The sequence below is a fragment of the Nomascus leucogenys genome, chromosome 13 (assembly GCF_006542625.1).
Source record: "Nomascus leucogenys isolate Asia chromosome 13, Asia_NLE_v1, whole genome shotgun sequence".
Taxonomy (NCBI): Eukaryota; Metazoa; Chordata; class Mammalia; order Primates; family Hylobatidae; genus Nomascus; species Nomascus leucogenys.
In genome coordinates, this window is record NC_044393.1 from 31,983,874 (window position 1) to 32,003,745 (window position 19,872).

At 49.3% G+C, this 19,872-nt stretch overlaps 2 protein-coding genes across 3 annotated transcripts in view; one reads left to right on the plus strand and one right to left on the minus strand.

The window, feature by feature from the left end:
• The first annotated feature begins 2,484 nt into the window (after nt 1-2,484).
• PDRG1 (p53 and DNA damage regulated 1) lies at nt 2,485-9,927 on the plus strand. Of its 2 annotated transcripts, none has more exons than XM_030825404.1 (5): nt 2,485-2,691; nt 4,198-4,273; nt 6,005-6,079; nt 8,310-8,390; nt 8,997-9,927. In XM_030825404.1, the coding sequence occupies exons 1-5, from the start codon at nt 2,536-2,538 to the stop codon at nt 9,077-9,079; spliced, it is 471 nt and encodes a 156-aa protein (XP_030681264.1). In that variant the 5' UTR covers nt 2,485-2,535; the 3' UTR covers nt 9,080-9,927. The 2 variants fall into 2 exon arrangements, with proteins under 2 accessions (XP_030681264.1, XP_030681265.1); XM_030825405.1 differs by having other exon boundaries at nt 2,521-2,691; nt 6,008-6,079.
• Nucleotides 9,928-11,939: 2,012 nt separating this feature from the next.
• Nucleotides 11,940-19,872, minus strand: part of TTLL9 (tubulin tyrosine ligase like 9) — a 73,940-nt gene continuing 66,007 nt past the window's right edge. The window contains 3 exon segments of the mRNA XM_030825406.1: nt 11,940-12,081; nt 15,759-15,883; nt 17,437-17,550. Coding sequence (XP_030681266.1) covers nt 12,005-12,081; nt 15,759-15,883; nt 17,437-17,550 — 316 coding nt within the window. The 3' untranslated portion in view covers nt 11,940-12,004.

The following is a 19,872-nucleotide window of genomic DNA, read 5'->3' on the forward strand; positions in this document are numbered from 1 at the left end:
GGTACAGTGGCACAACTGTAGCTCACTGCAGCCTTGAACTCCTGTGCTCAAGTGATCCTCCCACCTCAGCCTACTGAGTAGCTGAGACAACAGCTGCACACCACTACATCTGGCTAATTTTTTTATTTTTATTTTTTTGGTAGAGATGGGGGTCTTGCTATGTTGCCCAGGCTGGTCTTGAACTCCTGGGTTCAAATGATTCTCCACTTTGGCCTCCCAAAGTATTGGGATTACAGGTGTGAGCCCCCACATCGGGCTGCTTTTTTTTGGTAGCACTTTTTACCACCTGACATATGATATATTTACTTGTTTGTATGTTGTTTCTCTCACCAGACTGGGAGATTCCTGAGAGCAGGGACCATGTCCAGTTTTGCTCATGGCAGAATCCCTATCACAGGGCCTGGGAAGTCAATAAATAATTGTGAAATAAACGGCTCTGAAACTGAAATGCTCTCTGAGAGTCTTTCTGAGTCTGACCATTTCAAAGTCTTGGAAATGACTATGACTCCCCTCCCCAAAATTTCTAGTGGCCTGGGGTGGCCTCTAAAGGCCAGTTACCGCCAAGAAGCTGCTAATGTGGGAGCCTCCCTCAGCCTCTCCCCATCCAGGCCCATGTGGTAGGGGTCAAGGGTCAACCTGGTCCAGCCCTCTGTGGGTCCCAAGGTAGAGGAGACGCAGTGCTGGGGTCCAGGCTGAGGGATGCCTGGTGAGCCCCATTTCTGCTTTGGCAAACATCCCCCTTTCCTTCTTAGGGCCTGTGCCTGCATTTCTGAACCAGAAGGTGTTTATACAAAACATCCTGGGTTTGGTGACAAATTCACCCTCAGTGAGGAATCCTTAACGAGTCTCCCTCCTTCCCCACACCAGGTGGCTGAAGGAAAAATTAGCTCTGGCTCTGGTAGTTGAAGGCAGCCAAAGGCTAGGCAACACAGAGGTGCTGCTGGGGCTTCTGGGGCCACAATTTTTGGGAATGGATTTTTCAGGATCCAGAAATGGCATGGACACCAGGCACTCCTGGCTTGCTGTGTGATGAGGCACTGCCTTTCTCCTGGCCTCAGTCTGCAGCTGTGAAATGGGGCAGTAATAATCCCATCCATACAAAGGTTGCTTTGACACTCAAGTAAGGCAAGGGGTGTGAAGGGGCTTGGTTACAAAAGGTCAAAAGGAGAGAATAAAAAGCTGGAATCAGGGAGGCGAGAGATCAGAGTGATAATATCAGTTCTGCTCTTCAGACTTTCAAAGTCCTTTCTCAGTGCCTTTTACAGCCCTGTGGGTTCAATGCCTCCTTCCCCTCTGACCTCCTGCCTACTTCCCCCCGCCCATTCTGTTCCACATACACTGGCTGTTCCCTCTGCCTGGAACACCCTTCTCCTAGGCATCCACATGGCTCACCCCTCACCTTCTTTTCAAAGCCTTGCCTCTCTCTGAGGTTTGTTTTTTTCCAGCTATCCAATGAGGAGTTTGGGCGTGAAGACCTCGTGGGAACCCTCTGGTTCTGATGGTAACCATTTTCCACCTGCCTGACTTCTCTGGGAAGTCCTCCCAATCCTACCACCCACATCCACCTGCTTTTCTGAGCTAGCATTTCATTGCTTACTGCCCATAGTTTTCAAGTCCCTTCCTTATGTATAGGCCAGCTACTCTGGACATTGGGCCCAACACAGGGGCTCAAGTGAACTCTGGTTAAACGGAATTAAAAGTGATTACTGCTTCCTTTTTTTTTTTTTTTTTTGAGACAGAGTCTCGTTTTGTCACCCAGGCTGGAGTGCAGTGGTGCCATCATAGCTCACTGCAGCCTCGACTCCCCAGGTGCAGATGCTTCTCCTACCTCAGCCTCCTGAGTAGCTGGGACCAACAGGCGCGCCCCACCGCACGCAGCTAATTTTATTTTTTTGTATTTTTAGTAGAAACGGAGGTTTTACTGTGTTGCCTAAGCTGGTCTCGAACTCCTGGGCTCAAGTGATCCCCCTGCTTTGGCCTTCCAAAGTACTGGGATTACAGGCATGAGCCACTGCACCCAGCCGATTCCTGCTTCCTTCCGATCCTGTGGAGAGACACTGAGGCGGATTTTTATTCACCCCCTTTTTATAAATTAGAAACTGAAAGTGTCAGAGATTAAACATAAGTCACACTGCCACATGGGCCTTCTTGGTGTTTCTTAGCCTGGGGAAGAATAATATTTCCCAGATCCTAATCACTACCTGCCACAGTATATAAGTGTTTTGCCATTAATTGTCGATGTTTCCCACTAGGATGAAGTTCCATGAGGGCAGGGATTTTGTTGTGTTCACTGCTGCATTCTAAGCACGTAAAACTGCTTGGCACATAGTAAGTGCTCAAGAAGCATGAACCCAGGGAGTGATGGGTCAGAGGCAGCCCGAGCACTGAGCTCTCTGAGCCTGCAGAGGGCGCTCCAGCCCCGCCCCCAAAGCTAGGCCCCGCCTCTCGCAGCCGGCTGGCGCACGAACGTTGGATCCTGCGCACCACCGTTCTTTTAACTGCGCAGGCGCGCCGGAAGCACCTAGAGAGCGGCGCATGCGCAGCGGGAGTCGAAGCGGAGACCCCGGGGTCGCGCGAGAGCCGCAAGCGGAGTTGGTGGGCGCTATGCTATCACCCGAGGCAGAGCGAGTGCTGCGGTACCTTGTAGAGGTGGAGGAGCTCGCCGAGGAGGTGCTGGCGGACAAGCGGCAGGTAAGAGGCCCCTACGCGGCGCTGGGGCCTGGCGGCCTGCGCCGTCGGAAAGCCCGCGGGGTCGCGGTGAGTTGACCTGGACAGGCGGTTAACGGCTCCGAGGCGACAGAGGTGGGCCGATAAATATTCGGCCGCTACTAAGTGAGCGCCTGCGCTGTGCTGGACATTCCTCTCTCTTCATCCTTTCTCTGCCCCTTGCCATGCTCTCTGGATCTCGACCCATCATGCTCTGGGCCGTTTCCCTGAGCACCTGTTTCAAAATGCACTTCCCGGCCCCATGGTTGATCTAGGGGCACCGTCCTGTAAAGGCCCTCAGGGGAGAGCTGGAACCGAAAAGAAGCCTGAGGGGGCCTTGTGACCGGGCAGGGGTGGAGACGTGGGGGAAGGTGGCGCCCTGTTTATGGGGTGCCTTGTTTTAAGTGCCAAGTTTTTGAAGGGAGTTCCTGGGGGAAGGAGGGTGACGTAATTGGATTTAGGTTTTAAAAGGATCTCCCTGGCTGCTGTGTGGAATACAGAATATAGGCGGGCAAGGGTGGAGGCAGGGAGATGCGTGAGGGGCCACTGGTATGGTCCAGATCAGAGATGGATTTGGACTAGGTATTGGTGGTGGAGAGAAGTTAAGGGGTCAGAAATGTATTTTGGAGACAGACTCAGTAGGCCGTGATAGTGGCTGTGTAAAGGCGTGAGGGAGCCGGGGGAGTCGTGACTCCCTCTCGTCTCCAGTTAGAAGGGTCAGGTATTTACTGAGAAGGGGAAAACTTGGGCAAGATCCTGTCAAATTAAATACTGGATCAGGGTGTGCTGGATGAGAATAATAAGAGCAGTTAAAGTTTATCAGCTACTTACTATGTGCCAGGTACTGTGTTAAGTCATTTAATTGCTGGCTCAATAACCTGTGAGGTAGGTACTGTTCGTAGCTCCATTTTGCGGAGGAGTAAATAGGAAGGTGAAATTACACAGCTTGAGGCAGACAGCAGGATTCGAACCTGGGTATTCCAGCTCCAGAACCAGCACTCGTGCAGCATACTGTACTACTGCCTCACTTCCTTAGTAGCTATTGTGTTGTTACCACTGTCTCAGTGCCCCCAGTCCTGCTGTTCCAATCTAGTATTGTTGGGTTTCTCATATTACTAGTTCAGAATCAGCTGGAGAAGTTTGTCCAAAAATAAACATTAGGCCTGCTTAATCACAGTGTGTAGGGGAAGGGTTTCCACTCCCCTGGTGATTCTGATATGCCCTAAAGTTCGAGTGGATAATGCAGAATTTCCCATTTAGTCAGCACGTTTTCCCAGCATCTTCTCTGGGGAGAGGGCAGCTGCCCAAAGCATTGTCTTTAAGACCAGGAAACTGAGTGAGAGAAAAAATACATTCACACATCAATCCATTTTAGGCAGGACGTTGGATGTAACTAGGAATAATGCATTGTCTCTGCAGCCTTTGTCTGTCAAGAGGTGACAGCTTGGGGCAAGAGATAGCTGAGTTCCCTCCTGTCCCTGTGGTTTTCAGATTGTGGACCTGGACACTAAAAGGAATCAGAATCGAGAGGGCCTGAGGGCCCTGCAGAAGGATCTCAGCCTCTCTGGTAAGTTGAAATTTTCTCAGTGCAGCCCTGGAGGCCTGTTCCGTTTTCCTTTAAGGCTTTACCTTGTCCCTGATAGAGATCAGTTAGGAGGTCACAGCTGTATAACTCAGCCTTGTGGGAAATTGAAACAGTCCGAGGAGATGGGGGAGCAAATTTTGCAGTTCTGGCACAGACGGTGGTTTCAGGATTTTGCCTGCTCACTTCAGTGACAGGTCATTAGCTCCTGGCTTATTGACGATGGCAGACACTGAGAGAGTGCTGGGGGTGTATAAAACTGATGGTTCGTGCCCTTGAGCTTTACAGATAAGGAAAACAACGTAAAATGCATAATTGAAAATTGTAAGAAAGCCAAAGATGGAGGCCGGGCGCGGTGGCTCACGCTTGTAATCCCAGCACTTTGGGAGGCCGAGGCGGGCGGATCACGAGGTCAGGAGATCGAGACCATGGTGAAACCCTGTCTCTACTAAAAAATACAAAAAAATTAGCCGAGCGTGGTGGCGGGCGCCTGTAGTCCCAGCTACTCGGAGAGGCTGAGGCAGGAGAATGGCATGAACCCGGGAGGCGGAGCTTGCAGTGAGCCGAGATTGCGCCACTGCACTCCAGCCTGGGTGACAGAGCGAGACTCCGACTCAAAAAAAAAAAAAAAAAAAGCCAAAGATGGAATTGGACTTGGGGTGGGTGTTGAGAATATATATCCAAAAGAATGGGACCCTTTAGATGAGGCCAAGTGGCTGTGGCAGTGGAAGCAAATGGGGAGTAAGTGTGGCTGGAGAGAGGGGCAGAGACCAGGCCATAATGAAAGGTCTTGGGAGCTAAGGGAGGAAGTTTACATTTTGTTGAAAGTGCACTAGAATGTGCAGCATCTTCCAGTTGCTTCTCATCTCACCTGAGTAAAATCCAGAGGTCGTACAAGACTGAGTAATCCAGCCCCCATGAATCCATGAGTGTGCCAATATCATCTCTACTCCCCCCACCCCCCGCATGACTCCACCTACACTGGTCTCCTTGCTGTTCTTTTATTTATTTATTTATTTATTTGGAGACAGAGCCTAGCTCTGTCACCCAGGCTGGAGTGCAGTGGCATGATCTTGGCTCACTGCAACCTCCGTCTCCCAGGTTCAAGCGATTCTCGTACCTCAGCCTCCTGAGTAGCTGAGATTACAGGCGTGCGCCACCACACCCAGCTAATTTTTGTATTTTTAGTAGATACAGGGTTTCGCCATGTTGGCCAGGCCGGTCTCGAGGTCCTGGCCTCAAGTGATCCACCTGCCTCGGCCTCTCAAAGTGCTGGGATTACAGGCGTGAGCCACTGCACCCGGCCCCTTGCTGTTCCAAACACCCCAAGCACACTACTGATCTTTGCTGTTCCTGTTTCCTCTGTTTGGCTCACTCTTTCCCCAGATGTCTGCAGGGCTCACACTCTCACTTTCCTTAGGTCTCTATGTAGATATCATATAATCAGTAAGGCCTTCTCGGACTACCTGGTAGGAGTAACAAGGTCCTCCTCTGGCATTCCCTAGCCATCTTAGCTTGCTTTATTTTTCTCTACAACTCTTAATCAAGGTCTGACAAATCATATCTTTGTTTATTCTCTCTCCTCCACTATAATATAAGCTCCAAGAGGGCAGGAACTTTGTCTTGTTCTGCTCTGTTGTCTATCTAAAACAGTGCCTGGCAGATAGTAGGTACTCAAAAAAAAACTATTGAAGGAATTACCATTTGCTCTTTCAGAAGATGTGATGGTTTGCTTCGGGAACATGTTTATCAAGATGCCTCACCCTGAGACCAAGGAAATGATTGAAAAAGGTAAGGCCTCCTGGGGATGGGTCAGGGATGCACTGCCTCTCCCACCAGCTTTGGTCTTAACCCAGAACAGGGAGTCAGGCTTCAGGCAGCTTAAGGAGAGACAGCTCTGTCACAGGGTTCAGACTGCTGTGGGTTTTAATTCCACCTCTGCCACTGTGGGTTATTTCCTCATCTCTAAGAGGGGTTGCATCTATGTAGCATAGCTGTGAAGTTGAGGTAAAACAATATGTGTGCCTAGCATAGTGCTTTCTTATTAGTGAGGAATCAGTTGGGCTGCAAATAACAAAACCCAACAAATTGAGGCTTAAGGAAATATGCTTCTTTTACTCTTGCATAAGAAATTGTCCAGAGGTGTGTAGTCCAGGCCTGGCATAGCTGCCCAGCAGTGGCACCTTAGCATATTCTCCTGGTGGTTTTTTCATCGTTGCAGGCCTCATGTCAGGCTGAAGGAAAGACAGAAGGTTTCGCCACATAGAGCTTTGCATTCTATTTTGGAAGTAAGGCCATCTCCTCAGGGACTTCCTGCCAACATCTCATTGGCCAGAACTAAGTCACATGGTCACCCATAGCTGCAAGAGAGCCTGGGAGAGTGAGCTTTTCTTTTTCACGTGCCCTGCAGTAGAGACTGGGTTGAAAATGGAGGTTTGGGGAGAGTAAACCTCTAGGGTCTGCCATAGCCTAGGCACTCAGTGTACTCAATTTCCACAGCCATAATCTGGAAGCTCTTTGGAAAAGCATCTTAAAGCAACTCAGGCTGCAAATGGATTATTGGCTAGAAAAAGAACAGGCTACACATATTTTTTCTTCCATAACCTTGAAAATGGCCAAAAGGACAAGCAAGGTTGCCTCAGTCCCTGAAGACAGGGTGTCTTCATACCTCATGAAATAAAATTTCTTCTTTTTTTTTTTTTTCCTTGAGACAGAGTCTTGCTCTGTCACCCAGGCTGGAGTGCAATGGCACTATCTCGACTCACTGCAACCTTTGCCTCCCGGGTTCAAGCAATTCTCCTCTCTCAGCCTCCTGATTAGCTGGAATTACAGGTGCATGCCATCATGCCCGGCTAATTTTTGTATTTTTTTTAGTAAAGACAGGGTTTCACTATGTTGGCCAGGCTGGTCTCAAACTCCTGACCTCAGGTGATCCGCCCACCTCGGCCTCCCAAAGTGCTGGGATTATAGGCGTGAGCCACTGCTACTGGCCAGTGACATAAAACTGCTAACAGAGGAAGCTATATCCAGCCTGGAGAAGTTTCCAGCTGTTGTGTTGAAAAAATACACTAATATTATGGTTATAAAATTAAACTGCACTTGGTGGTGGGCTGGAGGCTAAGCTTTCAGAGGGTCCCTTGCCTGGGTTCAGGATCTTGTTGGCCCTTTTGGTCCCCAAATGTGGTCTTGTCACTGTACCTAGAGGGGTTCTGAGACATCATCAGATTTCTTGGGGATCAATACAGGCTAAACAAGCTCATGGACATTGGGGGGTAGTCATTCACCACGAGAAATAGAACTAGGCTGTAAGGCTTGTCCATTCAGCGTTTCTCCCCATCAGAAAGAGTGAGTCTGTGGGGAAGACAGACTAGCCAGAATGTCACTCTTGAGCAGGTGGAATTGGCTGGGTGACTTGAGTCGATTGGTCAATCAAGCTTTGATAGCCACCTCTGTCATCACACTGACTCTTCTCAGGGGCAGTCCATGACACTAGGAGACCCTTTTCTGTTCACAGTGGCTAATTAAGCTTGAGCATTAAGCTTGCGTGTTGATTGTTTACGTCACATGTTTACACAGTCATGTTTTTCTAAAACCCCCTCACCTTGATGGACTTGGGTTTGTAAAATTTCTTAGGCATCCATTTCCAGCTATCTAGGGTGGGCTGAATCTAGAGATGCTTATTTTGTTTGTGCATTCAAATTTTCCGTAATTTCATTGTGGGAGGGTGGCCTAAAGTCCTGATGTTGCCTTCTCCATCCAATGACCACCCCAAGGTACTTTGCATAATGCAAAAAAGGCCAGTGTAATGGGAGTCGGGACTGCTGTGTCCTGGGCTCTCTGAGTGGTCCTGAGCAGGTCATGTCCCTTCTAGCCTTTAATCCTTCCTCAGTTGGCCTCTGATGTCCCCTTTTCCTTCCTGAAAGCTACATGCCCTTGCTGGGGAGAGGCTGGCATCTCCACTCCTGGGGTCAAGTCTGTCTGGTACAATTTCATCCCCTGCTTGCCCCCCTCATTTTTTCAGATCAGGATCATCTGGATAAAGAAATAGAAAAACTCCGGAAGCAACTTAAAGTGAAGGTCAACCGCCTTTTTGAGGCCCAAGGTATTGGCTTAGCAGGGACTGGAGATGAGGAGGGGAGAGAATCATCAGCATGGACTTTGAAGGGCAGGGGTGGGAAGCCTGACCCTCAGAGGTGGGCAGTGGCTGGGGCAGCCTGTGAGTGGCCCTGGAGGTGTGCACAGTGGTTGGTTGTAGCTGCCCAGGGACAGAATGGACAGGGGGATTTACACAGTCCTAGTCCTGTCACAACTTCTTTTCCAGGTCCCACGAACCACTTGGGGTGATCTCACATTATACGTCAGGGCATGGCATGGGGATCAGATAGCTCCGACTGAGGAAACTCAGAAGGCTTCAGTGAGTGATTGAGGTCAGAGCTGAAATTCTTGATAAATGCAAGCACTCTACGTTGGTCACAGGTCTTGGAAAAACCTGAGGCTCTTTGGGCAGCAGAGTCATGACTTTGCGGGCTCTTGGTGACACAGGAGCGGTGGTGATGCCTCATCCGGTGCATTGCAGAATTGGAGGCCCATCCCTGCCAGACCTCCAGGCCGAGTTTGGCAGCATTAGTGCAGCGTCAGCCCCTTTCCTGGGCCTGGCTCCAGAGCCAGCAGGAGGCCCAACATGCTGATGGATCATCTTCTCTCCTAGGCAAACCGGAGCTGAAAGGTTTTAACTTGAACCCCCTCAACCAGGATGAGCTTAAAGCTCTCAAGGTAATCTTGAAAGGATGAGACTCCAGAACCAAGATGGGGGACCGGCAACTCCCCAGGGTCATGGAGGACCCAGGACCCTTCAACCTTGACACCTGTAAGGACAGGATCTGCCCTGTAAGGGGACAGCCGTCAGGAATCTGGCCATGAAAACCTCTTTGCAGTGCTTGGCTACTCTGTGATGGCAGGAGGGAACCTTCAGCCTGTCTGGCTGCTAGACCTGGACACCAGGGCTCAGTGGACACAAGATCTATTGACGGGCCCTGGTAGCCACCAGTGGGTGTGTGGGGCAGTGGCTGTGGGGGTGTAAGAATGACTGCAACAGGCACTTCACAACAATGGCCTGCTGTTCATATGGACCCTGAGCAAGGAAGGAAGGAGGGAGGGGCAGAGTGGAGTTTCATTCCAGCATTCCTCTCAGAAGGGAGAGAGGTTTTCAGGCAGGTGCCATGCGATTGGAATAAAGCAGGAGGCTCATGGGTGGTTGCTGAATGAAGAACAGAATCTTGGTGCTTTGTGGCTCACCACAGCCTTCTGTGGGGCAGGCATATGCACCTCCTGCCAGCTCCATTTTTGTGCTTTTTCCCTGCTTGATTCCAAGAGTAGGTGCTGCCTAGCAGCCCTTGGTGGCCGCTCTTTACTCAGGAGGGCCTTGTAGAGTCCTGCACCAGGCCTGGGTGAGTGGGTGTGCCTCTTACCATATGACACATGTCAAGAGTGCCCTTCCGCCCTCTCTGAAAGTGGGGCCTGGCCAGCACTGCTCATTACTGTCTGCCTTCAGTAGTCTGAGGTCCCAGTATGAACTGCCGTGAAGTCAAAATTCTTATGTGTTCCTTAAGGGCTCAATAAATGTCAGCTGAATGAATGAACAGCAGCAACTAGTCTTTATTTGCCTCATCTAGTCCTTCGGTGAGGGCACGCCTCTCCATTTAGAATACCACCTATGAACATGGTTCTTGCCTTGAAATGAACCTGTGATTTGACAGGCAGGTGATAAGAAATGGCAGCATGGCAGGGGCACACCTCTCCTGGTCCCCCCGCTCCTTGGCTCTGGCTCGTAGTTACATAGAAACACAGGCTGTCATGGCCAGTTGTTATGTTTTTCAAGAGAAGCTAGACATTTGGGTTGTGAAGTTGAATCTCCTGTCTTTTAGATATTTTTGACTAATGCAGAAACTGTTTTAAAACGTGAGTGTGGGTCACAGGTGTTTTACCCTACCCGAGCCAAACTTGGCCCAGACGCACAGTTTTGAATCCTCTTGAGTTTTGCAGAAATTACTATGTGTTTTCCCTGTGGTCTTTTAAGAAGTAGGCAGGTGGGATTGGAAACAAACTGTCCATCCACAGGGGACTAGTTAAAGGAATCAATAGCTCCAGATACTGCAATACCATACAACTGTAATCAAGAATAAGGAACAAGCTCCAAGATAACATGAAGTAAGAAAAGCAAGGGGAAGGCAGGTGTCTTATAAGCTAATAATTTTTGTGGGGCACACAGGTGGGAAGGAAGGTGATGTCACCCTATACCCTTTTGTAAACTTTGGATTTTAAACCACATGAATATATTGCTTATTTTAAAATGTAAATAAAGTAGGGAGTTGCAGAATTCACCTTGCTAGATGTTCTCCAGTGTGACTGCCTGATTCACAATTTCACCATTGGAAAATTGCCCCTTCCTCCTTGGCAGGGTGGGTCCTGGGCCAAAAAAAGCCAATCGCATTCCTTCTCCTGGAAATAGGGAACCTGGAGCCCATGCCTGGACCTGTCTGGGTTTGCCTCAGTTACAAGGATGAGTGGGAGAAGTCCTCATATTCTGAAGGCAGGAGGTCCAGAGTAGCTTGGCTTCTGGCTTTCCTAAAGTCGGCTGGTTCACTTGGATTTGCCAGTATTTTCCTTCCAAAAGTCTTCCCTTCGGGCTTAACCTACGCAGTCAGATTCCACCATTTGCAGCCAAAGAAACTACTCTGAAGCAGGCAGAGTGGTAGAGGGAGTAAATCCCCCCGGAGCAGTTAGCCCAGCAGCCCCGAGTCTTGTTGCAACCCCTCTTAAACCAAGAGGAGGCTTAGGAATGTAAGATGTGAAAATGCAGAGATTTTTACTCACACTCAACTCCCCAAGCTGTCCTGCCCATGAGCCCAAGGTTTTCCGGTTTCTGGCTCAGCTCCCAATCTCAAACACAAGGCCTAGAGAAGTACTTAAGTCACCCATCTGACTTAGATAAATGCACCTTTGCAGAGACCCTCACTAAGCTCTGCCTCCCTGGTCTGTTGTCCATCTGAGAAATGGGGATGCTCTGTCCCACTGGTTTTCAGATGATGGTCAGGGAGCCCCATGGGTTCCCCCGACATGCAAGGTCAGGGTATTGCAAGGAGAAGAGGATGTGTTTAGGGCTCAGTACTTCCCCAGACCCCCAATAAACACACAATCTAATAACTGCTTGCTTTGTAAGCACAGCTTAAAGACGAGTTCCTTAGCCTCCAAACTCTTGCTCCTGAAGGACCTTTTCAGCACTGACTTGGGAGGCATCCAAGTGTCAAAGCCAGGAGGACTTGGCTGCAGCCAACAGTATCCCTGGAACCAGGCCTGGTGCCCAGTGACTCCAAGTAGGGCCTGTGCTCATTTATTAGATATGATCTCTTGGAGGTAGCAGAACTTGCTGTATTTGTTCTCTTTTGGCCTAATTGCCAAGTCAGTTTGTCAAGGTTAACTGCCCCCCACCCCAGTCCCAGGGATTGGCTGTCTCCTGGTGCAAAGATGCCTGGGGATGGGCTGGAGGTATCCAAGGGGCCCAATTCAGGGAGTAAGCTGCAGCTGCTAAGCTAGCAAAGCTGGTTCCAGGCTGGAGGTGGGGAGGCGAATGCTGTGAGGTGCTGTGCTGGGATCTGGGAGTCAGGGAGAGGCCTGGGTAGCACCTGCTAAGGCTGATTTCCTCCTGGCAGCTGGGGATCAACTGGAAGCTTTCTTCTGAAGTTGAAGGGAGCAGAAGAGCTGCCTCAGTTGTTTCTTCCGATCGTTGACGCAGCCTGGAAAGGAAGTGGGGTGTTGGCTGGGATGACCTATGCTTGGGAGGAGTGGAGGGGCCTGTGCCCCCACTCCCTGCTGGGAAGAGGGGACAGCGGGAGTCAGACAACCACACACAGCCTGTGGTTTATATCCTGGCTCCATTCCTAAACTGCCATGGCCCTCAAGCAGGTCAGTTGCCCTTTTCAGCATCAGTCTTCTCATCTGCAAACCAAGATACTACTGCCCACTTTATGGAGTGAACATGAGGACTGGGGGCTTACCTCAAGCCAGGAACTGCTACAGATGCTGAATGTGGATGGATTTGTTTGGCCCTCACAGGAATGATGTGTAGAAGGGAAAACAGGCTCAGAGAGGTCAAATCATTTGAACCTAGACTACCTGGTGCCAGAGCCACACTCTCAACCACTACCCCATACTGCCGCTCCTCCTGGCTTTGCTCAGTGAAAATGCATTTAAAGCTAGCACAGTGCCTGGCACCTCATAGCTGCCCAGTACTGTCAGCTTTCTTCCCTTACCCAACCCATGTGCCAGGCACAACTGGCTAAGAGATGAGTTTTCCGTACATGTGGCCCCCAATCCCAGGCAGTTCGTGCTGAGGCTGCTGTGAGCTGCTGAGACATCTCTCCCAGGACGTTCATGGTGCTACATGTTGGCTGTTTGCTCTCAGAGCTGATCCTTGAGGTAACTCTATGGTCATTTAATCTCATGCCAAGCACATTGATGGCACTCAAAAATGCTGCTTGAATGACTGAATTTCTGTGGCCACTAGTTCTGACTTGGGGGTATCTGCCATCTTCCACATCCCCCCAAACCCTGTCCCTGCTTCCCAGACACTCAGCCATTCACTGAGCTGAAAGCCTACGATGCACATCCTCAGGGTTTTCCAGAGTGAGTTCCATGCAGCCCCAACTTAAACTCTATTTGGCTCATTCATAACTCCCAAGTCTTCTTGTCCAGTGCAAACTTCTTGGAGTTCTAGACTCATCTCTGAGTTACCTGCTGACCCTTTCACCTGGATGCCCCTGAACACTTCCCTAACTCAGTTCATCAGTACTCTTCCTACCCTAACCAGCTACCCTTGTGTTTACCACCATAAACCCAAACACTTGAAACAGGAATAATTCTAGAGACTTCAAAAGCACTGGCTCTCCCAGCCTGGTCAACATAGTGAGATTTTGTCTCTACAGGAAAAACACACACACAAAAAAAATAAAATTAGCCAGGTGTGGTGTGTGCCTATAGGCCTAGCTACTTGGGAAGCTGAGGCAGGAGGACTGCTTGAGCCTGGGAGTTTGAGGTTAGTTACAGTGAGCTATGATTGCACCACTGCACTCCAGCCTGGGCAACAGAGCGAGACTCCGTCTCAAAATAAATAAATAAATAAATAAAACAGTGGCTCTCAACTTGGGCTGCATATTGAAATCACCTGGGAGCTGTAAACGCTACTGATGCCCACACCAACCATATCTTGATCTGGCAGGCATCAGTAGTTTTTAAAGCTCCCAGGTGATTCCTATGGGCAGCCAAGGTAGAGAACCGCCGCTTTCCATCTTTCCTACTCAAATGGGGGTCCAGGAAGTAACGCATTGATATCTGAGGTGCACTGTTAGCAAAGACAGCTGCAACAATGTTCCTATATGCACACCCCTGTGCAAGGTGACTTTGCTGCTCCTCTCATCAAGAGGTGGGGTCTATTTTCTTTTTTTTCTTTTCTTTTTGAGACGGAGTCTCGCTTTGTGGCCCAGGCCGGAGTGCAGTGGCGCAATCTTGGCTCACTGCAAGCTCTGCCTCCCAGGTTCACGCCATTCTCCTGCATCAGCCTCCAGAGTAGCTGACTACAGGCGCCCGCCACCACGCCCGGCTAATTTTTTTTGTATTTTTTAGTAGAGACAGTGTTTCACCATGTTAGCCAGGATGGTTTCGCTCTCCTGACCTCATGATCTGCCCGCCTCGGCCTCCCAAAGTGTTGGGATTACAGGCGTGAACCACCGCGCCCAGCGAGGTAGAGTCTGTTTTCCTACCCAGTGACTGGGCTAGACCAGCAAATGCTTTGATTGCAGCAGGATGACTTTATGGGACTTCTGAGTCTGGGCTGCAAAAGGCTTTGCAGTGTGTTTTCTCACCCTCTTGGAACCCCGAGTCTACCACGTGAAGAAGCCAGGGCCAGACTGTTGGAAGACGAGTGGCCACATGGAAAGAGAGGCCCAACTGACAGCCAGTACCAACCCCCACACCTATGAATGAGGCTGTTGTACGCCATCAAGTCTCCAGTAAATCTGCCAGGTGCCTGCAGCCCTATAAGTGACCCCAGGAGAGACCTGAGGAAGGATGAGCAAATAAAATAGTTGCTTTAAGCTGCTAGGTTTTGGGAGGGCTTGTTACACAGCAATGGTTAATCAATAGAGCATCACCCAGGAGCTTGTTAGAAATACAATCTTAGGCCCCACCCTAGACCTATGGAGTCACAATCTATAGTTTAACAAGATTTCCAGGTGATTGTATGCATATTAAATTAAGCTTGGAGAGTGTTATATAGTCATCTGAAGCCTTATACATTTAGAAAACTAAACAACCCATAGAAAAATGGATAGAGTATGGACAGCTTACAAAAGAAGAAATGCAAATTTAAAAAACGGAAACCTCACCAGTAATCAATGGAATGCACATAAAACAACAATGAGTCAGTATGTTTTACCTTGCCAGCTGGCACAGATTTTTTTTTTCTAAAAATTCAAATCTGGCAAATTTGTATAATCTTTCTGGAAAGCAATTTGGTTGTAATAATCCCATCCCTTTGGCCCAATAATTCCGCTTCTAGGAATCTGTCCTCAGGAAATGGCCAGAATTTCAGCCGAGCTTAATGTGAAAGGATGTTCATCATGGTATTATTTATAAAAGTAAAAAAAAAAATAAAATGCAATTGTGCCAAATGTCCAATTATAAGAAATTGGTTTAGTAAATTTTGGCATATGTACAAACTGAAATATTTTGCAGCCATACGGTAATTTTTTAAAACTCTGCCAAGAGGCAGGAGAGTCTAGCAGACAAGCACTCAGGTTTTGGAGCCAGGCAGATGGGAGTTTGAGTCCTGGCTTACCACTTATGGCCAAACCCTTCATTCATTCAGCAAGTTACATAGCACCTGGATATCATTTCCTCATCTGTAAAATGACAATAAAAACTCCTTAAAGATAAAATGAGATAATGTATGTAAAAGATTTCATCCGGACTGGACCAAAAAGTGCATTCAAGAGGGAGGCTGTTAATATGCTTGAATGAAAAATGCCAAGGGGAAAAGTGGGATTCAAAACTCTAGCCCAATGCCAATTTTATAAAAGAAAAAGTATGAATATATGCATTTTTTAAGAACTGGAAGGAAATACACCAGATTGTTAAAGATGGTTATGTCTGGATGTTTTTTATTTTTTTCTCTAATTTTCAAATATTCTACAATGAGTGTGAATCCTTATTTTATAATCAGGGAAAGTTTTCACTTTTTAGAAACCAAGTTTAAAAACGAGGAACAGAGGTTAAGTCCCTTGCCCAAGGTCACACAGCTGGTAAGTTGCAGATTGAATTCAAACAATCTAACCACTATCCCAAGCTGCCTCCTAGATTACCTGGTACCTCCCATGACCCCATCCCTTGTGCCCACTCCCCACCTGGCCCTACATACCGAGGTGTGTGTTGGTCACAAAGTTTCCCATTCCCGACAGGTCAGGAGCCCCCTCTTCTCTGCTAACAGGGCCATCATTCCACATGAGGTCAAAGCCCCCAACTCGCTTCTCCCTTCCTGTGAGCCTGGAAAGGAAGGAGGCCCACAGGGTTAATGAAGGTGCACCTGGCAGGGCCCTAAGACCCAAGCAAGGTCCCTGAGCCCGACTGATGTCCGTCCCTCAGAAGTCCTTTTTCCCAACCATTCATTGGCTGTTTCCCAGGTGCCTATGTAGGTCTCTGAGGGGTTGTTCCCATTTTTCCCCCAAGGCTCCTCCTACTTGCTCTTGGTAACATGCCCCTATTTGGTTTTTTTGTTTGTTTGTTTTTGTTCTTGTTTTGAGACAGAGTCTCTCTCTGTCACCCAGGCTGGAGTGCAATGGCACAATCTTGGCTCACTGCAACTTCTGCCTCCCAGTTCAAGTGATTCTCCTGACTCAGCCTTCCAAGTAGCTGGGACTACAGACGCACACCACCACACCCGGCTAATTTTTGTATTGTTAGTAGACATGGGGTTTCACCGTGTCGGCCAGGATGGTCTCAAACGCCTGACCTCAAGTGATCTGCCTGCCTCGGCCTCCCAAAGTGCTGGGATTACAGGGGTGAGCCACCACCCCGGGGCACTATTTGTGATTTCTGGTTTAAAGTCTCCTTTCCTCCTCAGACCTTAAACTCCATAAAGGCAGGGACTAGTTCTGTTGTGTTCCTTACTGTGTCCGCAGGGTATGGCACAGGGCCTGGTACAGAGCAGGGCTCAGATGTTTGTTGAATGAATAGGTGATGGTAGGAATAGTGGATACCTGAGGTTTCTGCTTGCTCAGCATCCATTTCACCTTTCAGTCCAAGAGTACCTTGGGTTTTCCTTTGAGAACCACTCCTCCCTCCCTCACCCCATGGCTCATGTGGGGTTGACCCCACTCCCTAGGAGGTGGGCACAAGAACTATGCCTGGCCAAGCAGAGTCACAATGAGTGGTTTAGGAATGGGAATATGTCCCAGTTCCCAGCAAAGAGAATCAGCCCTCAAACTTCTGCTGGAATAATTGGGGAAAAGCTAATACAGAGGAAAGAGAAGGGAGGGAGGGAGGGAGGGAGGGAGAGAGACAGAGAGAGAGAAAGAGAGAGAGAGAATAGAACAGCCAACATTGAGCACCTGGATTCACCCATTCCTAAAAGTAGCTCTGGGTTTTTTTTTTCTGCTATTGCACATTGTTAAAACAATAGCTTTGTATTGAGCACTTACTGTTAGCTAGGCGCTAGACAGTAAATCATCTTTGTAAATTCATCTAACAACTCTGAGAGGTAGACATGGCATTTCCTATTTTACAGATGAGGAAGCTGAGGCTCAGAAAAGTGATGTGACTAGTCCAGAGCCCCACAGTCTGGAGGTTTCGAGGAAATCCTGCTGGACTGTCTCAGAAAGCTGTAGTTGGCCCTGCTCTGCCCTGGAGAGGTCAAGTCCTTGGGTCAGGACCCCGTCCTCTGTGGACATCTCAGCTTCTCCATCTATAAAGTGGTGGGGCAGGCCAGAGCCATCGCTGAGGGCCACTCAGGCCCCAAGGTTCTAAGCTCCCCCCTCTTCCGTGGTGGGAGCCTCAGTTGTCATGTACGAGGACATGTGATCAAGGCTGCCCTCCCTCACCTCGCTTCCATGTCCACGACATGCAGGGTGTCTTCCAGGAGGCAGGTCTTGAGCTCATAATCTTCCTGGCTGCTGGCTGTCAGTGATGGGGACGCATTGACCTCCAGGAGCCACCTGGGAATGGAGGGGAGTAGAGAGTCTTAGGGTTACTCGGTCCCTGGAGCCCCCAGGATTTCACTGAGAGGCTAGATGGATGCATGGACCCCACCGTCAATTCAATCCAGGCTACTCCCTCTACCTTTCTATTTTTTTAAATTATTTTTATAGAGATAGGGTCTTGCTAGGTTGCCCAGGCTAGTCTCAAACTCCTGGCCTCAAGTCATCCTCCTGCCTCAGCCTCCCAAAGTGCTGGGATTACAGATGGGAGCCACTGTGCCCAGCCCCCTCCCCCATTTTTTTTTTTTTTTTTTTTTTTTTGGAGAGGGAGTTTTGCTCTTGTTGCCCAGGCTGGAGTGCAATGGCATAATCTCAGCTCACTGCAACCTCTGCCTCCCAGGTTCAAGCGATTCTCCTGCCTCAGCCTCCTGAATAGCTGGGATTACAGGTGCCTGCCACCACACCCAGCTAATTTCTTTGTATTTTTAGTAGAGATGGGGTTTCACCATATTGGTCAAGCTGGTCTCAAACTCCTGACCTCAGATGATCCACCCGCCTCAGCCTCCTAAAGTGCTGGAATTACAGGCGTGAGCCACCTTTCCACTTTGAAGAAAGGTAACTCAAATGTAGAAAGCTGGCATAGGAATGATTATGGTGCTTTCGTGGTGTTACTGTTTTCCCTTCTTCCAACAGAGATGTGAATGCAAGAAAAACTTCCCTTTCTTAGTGAAAATTTGCACACTGTAGGTGGCACCCAACCTGCTGTGTCAGGGGTTGGGAAGCAGTGGGGAGGGGTAGAGACTGTGGTGAGCTGGAGAGGGCATTCCAAGTCTAAAGGGGTGGCTGTGGCCAGCCCCAGGAGAGTGCTGCCCTGTGGGAATGTGAGTCCAGAATTGCGAGATCACCTGATTTTTCCAGAAAAGCCAAAAATTGACATTTTTTTTTAAAAGAGTCAGAATCTGGCTCTGTCACTCAGGCTAGAGAGCAGTGGTGCAATCTTAGCTCTCTGCAGCCTTGAACCCCTGGCCTCAAGTCATCCTCCTGCCTCAGCCTCCTGAGTAGTTGGTATTATTATTATAGGTGCTTGAGTCACTGTACTTGGTAATTCTGATTTTTATGTAAACATCTTCCAAATTTTAGAGCCTGTCAATAAATTAAAATTAAAAACAAAAACAGTCTAAAGGCCAAATTCAAAGTATCTGCAGGCCAAAAGCAGCCCAAAGTCCTCCCACTAGCCACCTCTTATCTTGTTCAACCCCATCCTTTTACAGAGAGGAAGCTGGGGCCCAGAGAGGGAAGGGCTCACCCAGCAGGTCTGTGGGAGACCAAGCCCCTTTCCACTCTTCAGCAAAAATTACTCTAACAACTTGGAGAGGTAGACATGGTGTTTCCCATTTTACAAATGAGGAAACTGAAGCTCTGAGGGGTGACATAGCCACCTGGGGTCCTGTGCAGCCAGTCCTCTTGGACCTGCAGAATTTTTGCCCACACAGCGGGCACAGCCGGAGTCATCCTAATCACAACACTCAGGGCTGGACCCCTCTTGTCCAGGCCTAAGGGCAGCGCTGAGGGCAGTTGTTTAGGGGTCTCAGCAGGCCGGGTGGCAATTAACTGAGGTCCCTCCCCCAGCCTGACTACCCAGGCCCCAGGGCTGCAAGTGGATGCTCCAGTGCTTCCTGCAGTTGCTGGTGTCCAAGCACGGGCCAGGGCTTATTCCCGCACCAGGTCCACCTTAATGCCAGCAGTTACATCCTGCTGCAGGGGACAAAGGAGAGAGACCTGCTGGTCCCAGGACCCTGTTTCCCTTGAGCGAGGGCCTGACTTAGGTCTTGCTCTAGGGCTCCTCCTCCTGGCTTAGAAAGCCCCTCAACACTTACATGGTGACCCTGAATAGGGGGTTGGCTCCTGGAGCTGGCAGTGCTGGTGGGGAGCAGCTCAGCCCAGGTCCTTGGGCCCTGGGCCTGGCTTTGCCCTTGACTTGCTACATGACCTCAAGCTCCCTGACCCTCATTGGGCTTCTGTGTCCTCTTGCATCATGTGTGGCCATCATGGTGGTCCCTGCCAGGTCCAGCTTGTTCTATTCGTCAGCTCAACCTCATCCACGGGCATCTTGGGAGTGGATTAAAGTCTTGGCAGAGATCGACATTGTAACAATATTCCATTATATGGTGCTTTGCATCTTCAAAGCTCCAAGACTTACAGAGGGGAAGTTTCTTGCTTGGTATAGGGGAGAATTCCTGACTCAGCAGATGATCAGGAAAGGCCTCCCAGTGCCAGGCTCGGTCCTCAGTGCTCTACAGACTATATCTCACTACTTCCTCATAACCATCCTATAATGAC

Bases quoted from the DNA above. Each gene is read 5' to 3' on its own strand.
- PDRG1 (XM_030825404.1), top strand. From the start codon at position 2,536: ATGCGCAGCGGGAGTCGAAGCGGAGACCCCGGGGTCGCGCGAGAGCCG. The intron at 2,692-4,197 runs GTAAGAGGCCCC...TGTGGTTTTCAG, and splicing joins TGCTGGCGGACAAGCGGCAG to ATTGTGGACCTGGACACTAA. The intron at 8,391-8,996 runs GTATTGGCTTAG...CTTCTCTCCTAG, and splicing joins CCGCCTTTTTGAGGCCCAAG to GCAAACCGGAGCTGAAAGGT.